Here is a 13,635-nt window from a genome sequence, read left to right as displayed (position 1 = left end):
TGTTTCCCTGCACTTGGTTCCAAGTCCACCTTGGCTTGGATATAGGATAATAAATTAGATTAATCGTGGGGCAATTCCAAAAAGTACTCATTGGGAACCTCCTGTGTACAAAGTGGGAAAAAGACAAAACAGGCGGCAGAGGAAGACTGCGTACAGAAGATGGTTGAGGAGTGACTCAGAACAGGCCGTCGGCTGCTCAAGCCAGGGCACCATCGATTCCTCTTTCCCTCACGGCCACCCCAGCTCGGCCAGTCCTGAAGCGGGCGCTGTCGCCTCGGCCTCCACAGTGTACTGTTTCCATCTCTCACAGACCACAGCACATGCTGCCATCTGACTCATCTGGACTCACATAATAGGACCCTAACTGCTCTCCCCGATGAATCTCCTGCCTCCACACCTGCCTCTCCAGCTTATGTGGTTCTAAACCAGTGCTTCTCAAAACATCTGGGGTGGACTGGTCTTCACCACCCCAAGACCCCCACCCCACCCCTGTTCCAATTCAGTGTGGACCGACTGTTCACAAATACAATGAGAATGAGTTGCTGTTGAAATAATCACACACTAGGATGCTGCAGAAGTGTCAAACTGCTGTGTGTTTTTAACTGTTTCCCTCAGGCCGGGCCAGGAGCTCATGTGAGGACTGGCAGCCCACAGGCCCTACTGGAATAGCTCTGCTGAAACGCTCCCGGCTCCACCAGTGTCTCAACTACCCACTCTCCCCTGACTTACTGTGGTCCAGTCACTTTCACGATGTTCAGGCCAAGTTTCCCGGCAGCTGGGACTTGCTGTGCCCTCTGCGTGGACCGTTCTGGCCCTGCCCTTTCCCAGAGGCATTCTCATTCATCCCTCAGGGCTCAGTTCAAACGGCCCCGGAGACGTCTTTCTGCGCCATCTGATTTGGAGGACATTCTCCACCCAAGCACCTAACACTCACCCCAGAACACGCTGCCTGACTTTACTGTTGCCCCTGCACTTTTTTTCCCCACTCATTTTTAATATTAGATGAAGAAGGCTTCCCTGGGAGCTCAGTGGTAAAGAATCCACCTGCCAATGCAGAAGACATGGGTTTGTTCCCTAGTCTGGGATGATCACACGTGCTCCGGAGCAACTAAGACTGTGCGCCCCAACTACTGGGCCTGGGCTCTAGAGTCCTGGAGACTCCGGTTGGGGGTGGCGGTGGTCAGGACTGCTAGAGCAGAGGGTGGGCGAGACAGAACCGACGGAGAAAAATGAACCAACAAGCATGGTGCATGCGGCAAGCGCTCGGCATTCTCGGGAACAAGAGCACCAGGAGCCGCGCTGAAGGGTTCCCTGCAGAGGAAAGACCTGGCACCTGGAGCGAGCCCCGAGGACTGAGACATCTGCTAATTTGAGCAGTTCCAAGAAGGGTATTCCAGGAAGTGGGAAAAATGGGCAAAGGAACAGAAAAGGACGTTTTGAAGTGGAAAATAACCTGGGGGGTGCAACATCTATTCAGCATTATAAAATATTTCAAATCACATGATGCCCTACATTTACCACAGACCTTTTCCTTTTTTGAGTCTATGGATTTATACTCCACATTTTAGTAGTTTTTACATTTGATGGTAACTGGCTTCCTGGAGTTTCCCCTTCAGATCCAGAGTAAGGCCAGGTGGGAGTGGAATAGTCTCCTGGCTGGCAGCTTCTCAGGAAGAAGCTTAAAGTTATTAGAACGCTAGAATCAGAAAGGTCACGGTCAAGTCGCATCTTTGTCAGTAACCCATTTCCTGTGTCATTTCAGGCAATTCACTTCACCTTTTGGAATCTCATCTGACATCTGGGGAAAAAGCTGAGGGAGCTGGACATCAGACTTATAATGAGGGTCACTACATATTGTCTAAAGATGCTCTGGAGAGCCAAAGAGGGGCCTAATTCTTAATTTTGCCAGAACAACAGATATAACACTGATCCCGAAGAAACCAAGACGTTGTCTTACTTAGATGTCATCTTACTTATTACGTGCCTCAAAACCCTGAAGGACCATCCTCGAGAAACGCCCACAGCTCCCTTCTTCCCGCTCTCTGGCTGGCTTAGCGTCTGGCCCATCCCAGATGCTCGCCACCTGTTTGCCCCACTTCCTTTCTGTGAGCTTTTCTGCATTCTTTGTGTAATCAAAGCTATTAATCTGTTCTTCCACAATTCCACTGTCTTATGATAGCCTAACTGTCCCTGTGCCAAAGAGCCGCCCCCTTCCTACTGCTGCTGATTTTACATTCCCAGGTGGCCTCTACTGAGAACAGTTTTTCAAAGAAGGTAAATATTTAGGTACAGACCTCATTCTTTTTCAAACCAAAGAATAGCCAAAGAATGTAAATAATTGATCTGAAATCCTGCAATTATTCAAGGTCAGATAAAAGCCTTGTTTTCTCAACTAGATTGCTGATGGACTATTTTAACCACATATAAGAGCTAAAAAACCTGCTCACCTATACCTTTCACAAACCTTAGATGCAAGGAAAACATTCTACACAAACCAAGACTCTTGACTGTTCAAAACCATGTAGCCCCGTGCCAACCTGCACATTTCCAAATGCAGCATATAACAGCTTGCCAGGGTTTTAAACAGCTGATTTGAAAAAAAAATTAAAAAGAAAGTGCATTTTGACTGTCCTGTTTTTTTCAGCACCCAAGTATTTGTCCAGATTTTTACTTTGCGACTGTAACTGAGTTGGGAGCAGGGGAGAGTTAGGGAGTCATTCCTTCCATACCCAAGGATAGAGCTACCCGTTCACATCTTCTGGAATGTTCTCTTGCTATTAATTAAAGAGCTACAAATATGAGTCATACCCACGGGTTTACGGGTGACATAACTAGATATTCTGAGAATTTCTAGTTGAGGAAATGAACATCCATTCAGTCCACGACAAGATTAAAAAGCAAGAAAAAGGATGGAACACGGGTTACAGAAAGTCCCAGGAAAGGATTGAGCCTCGGTGTAAAAACTGAATGTTCCGGCTTACTGCCTACTCTCTTGGAATAATCTCAGAAACCAGCAGCAGAGATTACATAAATTATGGATGAGACAGTCAAGAAAAGATCTGTTGATATGTTGGCAAGATCTGAATAAAGAACAAACAATCCTTATAAACACAGAGAAAAGGAAAATATGAGTGAAACCAACAACACTTTCTCCCTTATTAAAAATGACAAACCAATGTCTTCATCTCCGAATAATTCTTTAGAATGTCTGGACAAGCAGTCATCTCTGAAGTCTTTAAGACTTATTTTCATCCTTAAAGTTCTTTAAGATCTAAAGCTCAGAAGTACTAAATTCTCTTTTTTGAGAGAGGCTTCCCCAAACAGAGGAGATCTAGGTCTGTCTTTACACGCTAAGGGGTTTTATCATTTTTAAGAGTTGAAGAAATGCCTTCAAGAAATGCCTCAGCCCTGGCCTTGGGTGTGTCCCCCTGCTGGTCACCTGCATAGCCCAGTAAGCACCACACCCAACAGAGATGCCCTCCCCAAAGGCACAAACACAGAGGAGCATCCTTGGAATGCCGCAGGGCTTTCCAGCCCTTTCCTGGAAGAATTCTGGGGCCTAAGGAAGAGGCATTTCTTTGTTTTATAAACAAACACAGGGGATGGCACTCCTTTTCTTACTCATTCCCTCTGTTAGATTGAGAAGTGCATTTGGAATCCTCCCTTTCTGCTGTTTTTCAATCTCAAATAGCTTTCTACACCCTGCCCCTCCTGGTTCTCTTCGCCCTTTGAAAAGTTGCTTCTAGTGCCCAAAACATGACATGATCATTCATCATTTCACGTGGATGGCTTTTCCCCTTCCTTCTCTTTTCTTGTGTCTCTCTTTAACAAACCAGGGTCCCTGTTAAATATTCTTAGAAGATGGAGATTGTCTCTTTGGGTTGACTTTCACTAAGATTTTGTTACAGTCTTAGGGTGGTTATTCACCCTGATTCATTTTCATCACACCATGTTAAGAGCCAAGTAGGACAGAGTATAGGAAACCCAGAGAACCAAGGATTAGGGACCTTCTTTCCCTCCAAGGCTTCAACCTCTGACCCAACATAATACCTGCCTATGATGATTATTTTAAGAGGAGGCTTCCAGTTTCCAAACAAATTGGCCAAGTATCTCTAAATGGACAAAACTGCAATATAAACGAATAGGATCCTGCGGGGCCTTCTCGGGACAGAACCCCCACCCCCACTGTCCTCTTCTGCGGCTCCTTCCAGAGGTGCCTAAATAACAGTGTCTGATGCACATTCCTGAGCTGTGTCACAGATGCTGAAACTACCACCAACATGGAAGAAATACTGCTTGATGGTCACGCACCCCCAGACCGACTGGTACCTAAGGATTGATAAGGGAGACCACCCTGTTACCTGAAATCCACCAATCAGAACTGCACCTGCTGACCACATACCCTGTAACCCCCTCCCTCACCTGGCCTTTAAACGTGCTTTGCTGACATCCATCGGGGTGTCTGGGGGTTTTCAGAGCACGACTCAGCCATCCTCCTTGTGTTGGCACCTTCACGATAAAGCCTGCACTTCCCTTCATCACAGGCCAGTGTCAGGAGATCGGCTTGACAGCGCACAGGCAAGCGGACCCAAGTTTGGTTCCGTAAGAGCGAGGGCAGACTTGACAATAAGCCCCTTAGCTTCATCCCATATGGCCTTCCCTGGTAGCTCAGATGGTAAAGAATCTGCTTGCAGTGTAGGAGATCCAGGTTCAAAGCCTGGGTTGGGAAGATCCCCTGGAGAAGGGAATGGCAGCCTACTCCAGTATTCTTGCCTGGAGAATCCCATGGACAGAAGAGCCTGGTGGGTCACAAAGAGTCGGCCATGACTGAGCAACTAACCCTACCAGCACTGGCTTCATCCCACGTGAGAATGGGCTGCCTGCTAACTGCCGCTGAAACTGTTGGCACAAACGTGATGACTGTCCTGCCTCTGCATCGACTCTGGACAGGAGAGAGGGTTCATCAGAATGTTCGGGAACCGCTGAAGAAAACCACCCACCTTGACCAGGCAAGGCGATAACCACTTGCATGAGTTGTCTCACAACGGGAGGGTCCCGATAAGGAATGGGGTGCTGCCCCCAAAAACTAACCAGAAGAATTTGGGAGGGGCCAAAAGGAGGGAGAAGATGCCACCCCATAATATGAGCCAACCTCCCAGAAACTGTCAGGCCGGAATCCATCATGGCTGAGAGATGTGCGTGCCGCTAGGGAGGACCCTGAGTCAGACCAGGTATGAGCCAAACAAGATGATTCCTCATTACTATGAAACTGAGGTCGCGGGCTCTGGCAGAGAAGTCCTGCTGGGTTCCGTTACCTGTGGCTTTCCGCCTGGGCACCACTTCCCTATAAAGTCTCTTGCTTTGTCAGCACATGTGTCTCCTTGGACGGTTCATTTCCAACTGCTAGACAAGAGCCCGCTTTCAGGTCCTGCAAGGGGTTCCCCTTCCTGCAATAAATATATTTCCCTAAACCCAGTGTCTCTTTTGACAAATCACTGGGCTGCCTGGCTGAAGGTAGATGACTGCAAAATGACTTCAATTTCAGTAGCTAAGGAAACACAGGGCCTAGACTCAAACTACCAGTAAGTCATATTCCTAGGGCTCCTGGGTCATATTTTTATCAATAATTAAAGTAAACTGATTTTTAAACCATTCTGTAAGTATAAAACTCACTACCTAAAGCACAACACATCCATCAGGACTCATGGGGACAAAAATAACAATACCATCTCTCAGTACGTTGAGAGGATCAGAGTGAGGAGATGAGTATCTATACAAAACACGCAGATGCTCTGCTTGGTGCATAACAGGCAGGCAATACAAATACACAGTAGGTAGCGTTTTACTGTTTCTAGGCAGTCTGTGGACCAAGGGTAATTAGACCGTCAGCAGATATGCTGAAACTCTTGCCCTGCACATACTTACTGCGTCTCCGCTCCCAGCAGCATCTCGACTTTCTCGTTGGCATGGTTACTAAGGACAGTCAGCGTAAAGAGGTGACTGGCAGAGTTCTGTCTTGAATAAAGCATTGTGGAGCTGTTCTTCCCTGGAGAAGAATTAAGCTCTTCACTGTCACAAGACTCCACCAGTAGCTGATCTCTTAAAGAATAATCGTTGACATTGTAACTTTCTTCACTGTAAAGAAAAGGGGAAAAGAACATGATCAGGAATTCAGTGGATGAGACTGTGACGCTGTCAATTTTCAAGTCACACGTTGGGGGACGTGGAGGGGAAGGGAAGGAGGACAGGGAGAGAAGGATTTACCTTAAATACGAATTGAACTCTGAATTATTCCTACTGATTATGAGTCAGCATGTGTGCTCATTCACTTCAGTTGTGTCCAACTCTTTGTGACCCCATGGACCGGAGCCCGCCAGGCTCCTCAGGCAAGAATTCTGGAGATCGTCCCGACCCAGGGGTTGAACCCACATCTCTTACATCTCCTGCATTGGCAGGCGGGTTCTTTACCACTGAGCCACCTGGGAAATCCTATGAGTCAGTATAACCCTCCAAAATGAAAACCTCTTAATTACTATTTTTCTGTTGTATACTGAACTGTATCTTAGGTATCAAAGCAATATCGAGACTTCCCTGGTGGGCCAGCGGCTAAGAGTTCATGGTCTCGATGCAGGGGACCCGGGTTCAGCCCCTGGTCAGGGAACTACACTGCACATGTCACGACTAAAGATCCCAAGTGCTGTAACTAAGACCTGGTGCAGCCAAATAAATATTTTTAAAAAGTAATTAGAAGCAATATTAAAAACAATTATTAGACCCTCCAAGTTTCCTTTTACACTATCCTGGCATTGCTGCAAAAAGTAAAACATAGAGACATCATGGGACTGCTTGAACAGCTACTCCCCAGCCTCACCTCCATCTACAGGATGAGATCTGCTCACACTGGGAGGCAAGGCTGCCCTACCAGCCCCCAAACCGCCAGGCACAGGAGGAAGAACAGCCTCAGAGGTCGGTCTTCTGGCAAGACCCCCGGCCCTTCCTGCCAGCATGCACAGCCTCACCACCAGCTTCAGAAGCGCCCACTGATCCCACCGCTCCCTCCATCCCTGCTTGTGCCCCAGACTGACCCCCTGGTGGTCTCCATTCCCCGGGATGGACTCTGACCTGCAGAGCCCTAAGCACGTGCCTAATTGGGCCTCACCTCCCCAAACCCCTCAGCTGGTTGCTAAACCCTTCCACTGCGTCCTCTGGAAATCCAGTGAAATCTTCTAAATCCTCAGCCTCTTCTCTTAACTCTCTCTTTACCTTCTTGCCTTAACAGATACTAGGCTCCTCCTAGAGAGCACTGCCTCCCTAGAAGGCTTTCCACCGGCTTGAGTTTCATTATTCTAGACAACAATCACTTCCTCCTCCCAGAATGTCCTCAGTCTCTATTTCATCATCAAAGTCATCTCCAGGCCCCTGGATCCTGCCGCATCCTCATTCATGAGTGTAGCTGCTGGCTTCCTGCTGCTGTCCAACACCCCTGTCTTGAATTTCCATGTGGCAATCCTTCCATGATCCTGGCCTCTCAGTTCCTTGATTTCCCCTTCAAGGATCGACCCTGTTATCACCAATTGCAACCTCTCTGCAATCCCAATGTCAAACCCACTTCCTAACCAGCCCTGTTAGTCTCTTTGACTCATCTCTTCTAATCCTCAACCCCAACGATTTTAACCCACCATTCCTACAACCCACTGATTCCACTGCCTTTCCCTCCATCCTTGAACCCTTCATGTCCTCTCATTCACCCTTATGCAATTATCCAACTTGAATTTCCCGATACCTAATTATGTAAGCACTCCTTGTATACACAGTCATTTTCTTGGCAAATCCCAACTCTAGTTAGATACAGCTCTCCTCTATTCTCTACCTGTCCTGCAGTTGAACATGGCAGAGGTCAAAAATAACTGGTGAGTAAATGGATGACCATGCAATACATTCTAATGCATTCTAAGAACCATATTGAACAATTAACTTACCTAATAAAAAATGCAAATTTATGAACTCAGAAGAGCCAAGAAAAATCCTAGTGCTCAACTATACTAGGAAATTTCAAAATAGGCCATTTTGCTCAAGATTTCTGAGAAAATTTTTCATCTGGTAGTGGGCATCTGTCAACCATTCCCTGTAACTCTCCTTTAAAAACTTTATGATCTTTTTAAAATTTAGTTTTATAGATCCTTCCCCCACCCCAAACCAGCAAATACAGTTGTATCATCCATAAAAGCAAAAAACTGCCTTTTGATCAAGCCTGTTTGTTGCTAGGGTAATAATCTGTATTAACTGGAAGTTCACATGGCAACATCATCCCTGAAACTCGCTGAGACCCCGCTTATACAGACCAGTATAACTGTGCTTAGAATATATAAAATATTTCTCATATCAAAATGAGGGTTATCAAAGTTCATGTGATTTTTATAAAAGGAGGAAGCAGGGTAATATACTTTATAAACAAACAATATTATACCTTGTGAACCAGAACCAAAGCAGTCAATTTTGGGCAAAGCAGGTGTGGGGTTGCAGCCGGCAGGCCCACAAGGCTTGTGGTTGCCCAGCCTCAAGACAGACCCCCAACGACAGAGACGTCAGTGGTTCATGGGAGAGGGGACCTCACATCTGAAACAAAAGGGTCCCAGACTGACAAGTGTGCTGCAGGCGGCAAGCAGACCTGGGCAGCAGTCTTCAGTGCCCGGGGGAGAAGCAGCTACCATTTATAGGGGGAAGTGACATCAAGTGGGCTCACCGGTTTCCAGGAAAATGTCCCTCACAGCCCCTCTGGTTAACAATCATCACGAAGGCAGATGTTTCCCTTAACAGACTGGCATGTGAAGCTGTTCTGGCCAAAGGATGAGAACAATCACCAGCTGGGGCAGTGGGCAAGCACATTCCCATGAGTTGGGCAGAGGTGAGGGAGGGATCCAGCGGGCATGTAGACAGTAAGAGAAGGGCCATCCTGAGTGGCCTGACCACACAGCAGGTGAGGCTTATAATACTGTCCAGACATCTCAGACACAGATTTTACAAAATCCAGGACTCAGGATGAGACCAAAAGGAAAAAGAATAAAAATGAAAGCAAAACCTCAACAGCAGCAGCAAAAACGAAAGGAAAAAAAAAAATGAAGCCTTTGGTACTGTCCTCTCTCTGCACCCCTGAGCCACTCTCTTGGTCCAACTCACAAGCTTAAAAAGATCATCTTTTAGTTAAAATCATTTCCAATTAAAAATAATTCTGCTTCAGACAGGGAACTCCAAGCTCCCTAATGGTGTGCACATGGGGTATTTAGGCAGTGCCCTACGCTATGACATTGCACAGGTATTCTCTGTATTCCCAAAGAAAGAAATGGCAAAGAAATCTGCATGCTATGAAGGCAAGTTCCGAAAAGGCTTCAGCATAAAGTGGCTTTACTTGCTAGATGGTCCCCAACAGGATTCCAAACCAAGAGTTCATAGGAAACTCATGCAAATGGACATGAATAAGCTACTTAAATCTCCCCCCTCCTTAATTTTCAGAGTTATTACCCCCTGTGTTTGCCTAAATGCAAACAATATCAGCTAGTGTGTTTCACTGATGTGTTGAATCTCTGATTTCAGGGGGTAGGTAATTAGAGACAGAAGAAGTAGAAAAATAAATAGAACATTTTTTTAAATTGTTCTCTTAAGCCATGACAACTACAATACCGTTAAGACCTAGGGTGACCATTTGTCCTGGTTTATGCCTGTTGTCCTCTCAAACGTTCAGCTGGGATGGTAAAGAGCGGCCACCTCATTTATAGTTGTGCGAGTTCACCTCAAGATATCTGGTGTCTACACATCTGGGTCGTTGAACTTTCCCACTGTTTTAACTTCTGTATCCAAAATAGGACACAGGAAACAAGTGTGCTGTTTTCCTAACTGATTCAATAGCAGTCACCCAATATCATTATTTTATCCAGACCTGCAAATGTCTTCATTATGTAATAAATAATGTCCACAACTTCTTCACCACTCCTTTAACGCACTTAATATTAAAAAAAAAAAAAAAAAAACAACTTGATTTAACAGTAGTCAAGTCAGCTATTTATCCTTGTCGGCTACTATTCAAACCCAACGGAACCGACAAGGAAAAGGAACTCGCTAGCATGTCCGTGCTCTCTCACACAAAATACACACTCACAGTTAATCTCATAAAGGTTCAAATTACTATCTCCCCCTCTCCAAATCTGCTGAATACTGAGTGAAGTTCTTTCTCCTCATGACAACTGGCACCTACTAACTCTCTCACACTAATACAAAAGGATAACTGTTAAAATACATGCTTAAGGATTTCTCTGGTAGCACAGGGAATAATAAGCTGCCTGCCAACGGAGGAGACATAGGTTTGATCCCTGGTCCGGAAAGATTCCACATGCCTTGGAGCAACTAAGCCCATGTACCTCCAGCCTATGCTCCCCAACAAGAGGAGCCACTGCAAGGAGAAACCTGGGCACCGCAATGAAGAGTTGGCCCCTGCTGGCCGCAACTAGAGAAAGCCTGTGTGCAGCAAGGAAGACCCAGGGCAGCCCCAAGTAAATAATAATAATAAAAATACGTGCATAAGCAGAAGAGCGGGGAATCCACAGTCAGATGCAGCCATTCATGACCCCATTCCCCCTTCTGCTGACCCACCCATGTCCACTAAAGTATAAAACAAGCTCAGCTGGGTTGGGAAAGATCCCCCTTCCCTAAGGGAAGTTGATGCTAATCAGACTTCCCCATGTTTGTTTCTTTCATTTAGCAAACATATGGTTTACATAGCCTCTGAAACAATCTGGATCATGAATTTAGGAAGTTAAACTGCTCAGAAAAAGGCAAATGGAAAAACCACCTTGCCTTGCACGGAGCAGTTTACACGTAGACTTCCTCTGATTGTCTTAGCCGCACTCCAAGCTTGCCAGCTGCTCATCAAAGAGCAGCCGCTTTGTGCAAGCACAGCCTCCTATCAGGCGCAGCAATCAGACCAATGTAAGCCTGTGGCTCTGTGGCATAAACAACGATGGGTCTCCCTGTCGAAACTTACAGTCCTAGTATTATTACAGTCCTAGTAACCTTTGGGATGCCCTTTCTTAACATGATAAAAAAAAAAACTATCAGTAGAGAACAGGATATGGTGGTAAATAAACACCTAAATTATTCTTACCTCGGAAGGCATTCTTTTGTTAAGCGGCTCAGATACTGTTTGGTTCTCCTGTATGCAACCTAACAGCATGCACTAAAAACTTTTCAGCCCATGATACACCTTTTCTGAGAACAGTTGATTCTTAAAGTAAATATTAGGGAGCACTTTTAACTTTCTCTCCTGTCAATTTCTATAAAGGTTGGAATGCTTTCATAATGGGCATATATTTGAAAAAATAAAGCATAAGTATTAGTCGCTCAGTTATGCCTGACTCTCTGTAACCCTATGAACTGTAGCCTGCCAGACTCTTCTGTCTGTGGGATTTCCCAGGCAAAAACACTGGAGTGGGTTTCCATTTCCTTCTCCAGGGGATCTTCCCTACCCAGGGATTGAACCTGGGTCTCCCGCATTGCAGGCAGTCTTTATCATTACCCAGGAAGACCTGGGCATATATTTATTACTTTTAAATAAGGGCAACATTTAAAACTGCATACATGCATGAAGTGAAAGTCGTTCAGTCATGTCCGACCCTTTGCATCCCCATGGACTATACAGTCCATGGAATTTTCCAGGCGAGAATACTGGAGTGGGTAGCCTTTTTGTTCTCCAGGGAATCTTCCCAACCCAGGGATCAAACCCAGGTCTCCCGCATTGCAGGCAGATTCTTTACCAGCTGAGTTACTAGAGAAGCCCACATACATGCATGCATGCTAAGTTGCTCAGTCATGTCTGACTCTTTGTGACTCTGTAGACTCTAGCCAGCTAGGTTCCTCTGTCCATAGGGATTCTCCAGGCAAGAATACTGGAGAGGGTTGCCATTTCCTCCTCCAGGGAGATCTTCCCAACCCAGGGATCAAACCCCCGTCTCCTGTGTCTCTTGCACTGTAGGCGGGTTCTTTACCACCACACCACTGGGGAAGCCAGTTGCATACAACATACATTTTTAGAATACCAAATTTTACATATTTAGAATATTTCAAATAAAATTTACATATTAAGAATACCAAAATTTAGAATACCAAAGCTGCATGTGTATACACACATTAGTGAGAGCATAATGACAGGCACCCAGCTCAGCATAGGACTTACTTTGGGAAAGAGGGGGAGAAAAAAGGGATGATGAAGAGGCTCTAAGTAAACCTGCAATATTATATCAGGACTTTTTTTTTTTTTTTTTTTTTAAGAGGCCTGGCAGTGATATAGCAGGGGGAAAAAAGAAACAACTTGTATCTGTTAAACCTGGATGATAGGAATGTTGGTGGTGGTGGTGGTTTCGTCGCTAAGGCATGTTCGACTCTTGCAACCCCGTGGACTGTAGCCTACCAGGCTCCTCTGTCCATGGAATTCTCCAGGCAAGGATATTGCAGTGGGTTGCCATTCAGTGTTTGATAATTTTCTGTATGTTTGAAATATTTTGCAATTCAAGGTAAAAAAAAATCTAAATAATAAAGGCATAGATGTGAAGACTGTCAGCATTCCATGTATTCTGTGGATGCCTGAGGGTACAGGTGAAGGGACTCTTGGGCAATGGAATATTTTTTGCCTTACAAACAACTGATTACTTGCAGATAACATCATTGACTGAAATATATTACAAGGTAAGAGTGAATTCACTAAAATGGTTGGGCTAAAAAAAAGAAAAAGGCTTTTCCATATATGATAACACTCAGAAAATATAATGGAAGAAGATCTTATTTATAATAGACACAAAACCCACAAAATGTTTAGAATTTTATTGAAGTTTCTTCTACATGAAGACAGCCTTGAAATACTTTAGAAAAAGGCCTGAATGACTAGAAAAGTTTTATATTAAAGAGATATTAATTCTTCCTGAACTAATATATAATTTTAACATAATTTCCTTGAAAAATCTCAGTTTTGCAGGGGAAGAGAGGAGGGGGAATAGTCAGGCTGATTCTAAAATATGCAGAAAATAAACATGTAAGAACATTCAGATTGTGAGAAAAATGAGAGTGACTAGCCATATGATATATTAAAAACATATTCTAAAGCTACAGTAATTCAAAGACTGAGACGAATAGATATTAGCGGACAGAGGGAGTACTGAAACAAGAGTGGTTCACAAAGGGAAAGGGAAAGGGAAGTCGCTCAGTCGTGTCCGACTCAGCGACCCCATGGACTGTAGCCCACCAGGCTCCTCCTCCATGGGATTCTCCAGGCAAGAGTACTGGAGTGGGGTGCCATTGCCTTCTCCAGGGGATCTTCCTGACCCAGGGATCAAACCCGGGTCTCCTGCACTGACCCTAAATACATCTAGGAATTTACTACATGATATCAATGACATTTCAAATCTGTGGAATATTGATAGTTTAGTCAACAAATGATATTGGGACATCTGGAGAAACACCTGAAAAGTTTTAAGAAGCTGGATCCCAACCTCACTCCATTAATCAGGGTACTTCCTTAGAGCCAAGGTATGTAAGCATCATGAAGAAGAGGTGGTAATGGAACGGGTCTTTCTATAGAGCCCTGTGATTAGA

The 13,635-nt window shown here is 45.1% G+C and overlaps 1 protein-coding gene across 2 annotated transcripts in view; it reads right to left on the bottom strand.

Moving 5' to 3' along the window:
* Positions 1-13,635, bottom strand: part of ARHGEF26 (Rho guanine nucleotide exchange factor 26) — a 136,058-nt gene that overhangs the window by 11,603 nt on the left and 110,820 nt on the right. For both annotated transcript variants that reach the window (XM_061168169.1, XM_061168168.1), the window contains one exon: positions 5,926-6,135. In XM_061168169.1, coding sequence (XP_061024152.1) covers positions 5,926-6,135 — 210 coding nt within the window. The remainder of the gene's footprint in view (positions 1-5,925; positions 6,136-13,635) is intronic.

This window comes from Dama dama, chromosome 19, assembly GCF_033118175.1.
Source record: "Dama dama isolate Ldn47 chromosome 19, ASM3311817v1, whole genome shotgun sequence".
Classification (NCBI taxonomy): Eukaryota; Metazoa; Chordata; class Mammalia; order Artiodactyla; family Cervidae; genus Dama; species Dama dama.
The sequence above is the reverse complement of the archived record's forward strand: the minus strand, read 5'-3'. Positions and strand labels throughout refer to the sequence as shown.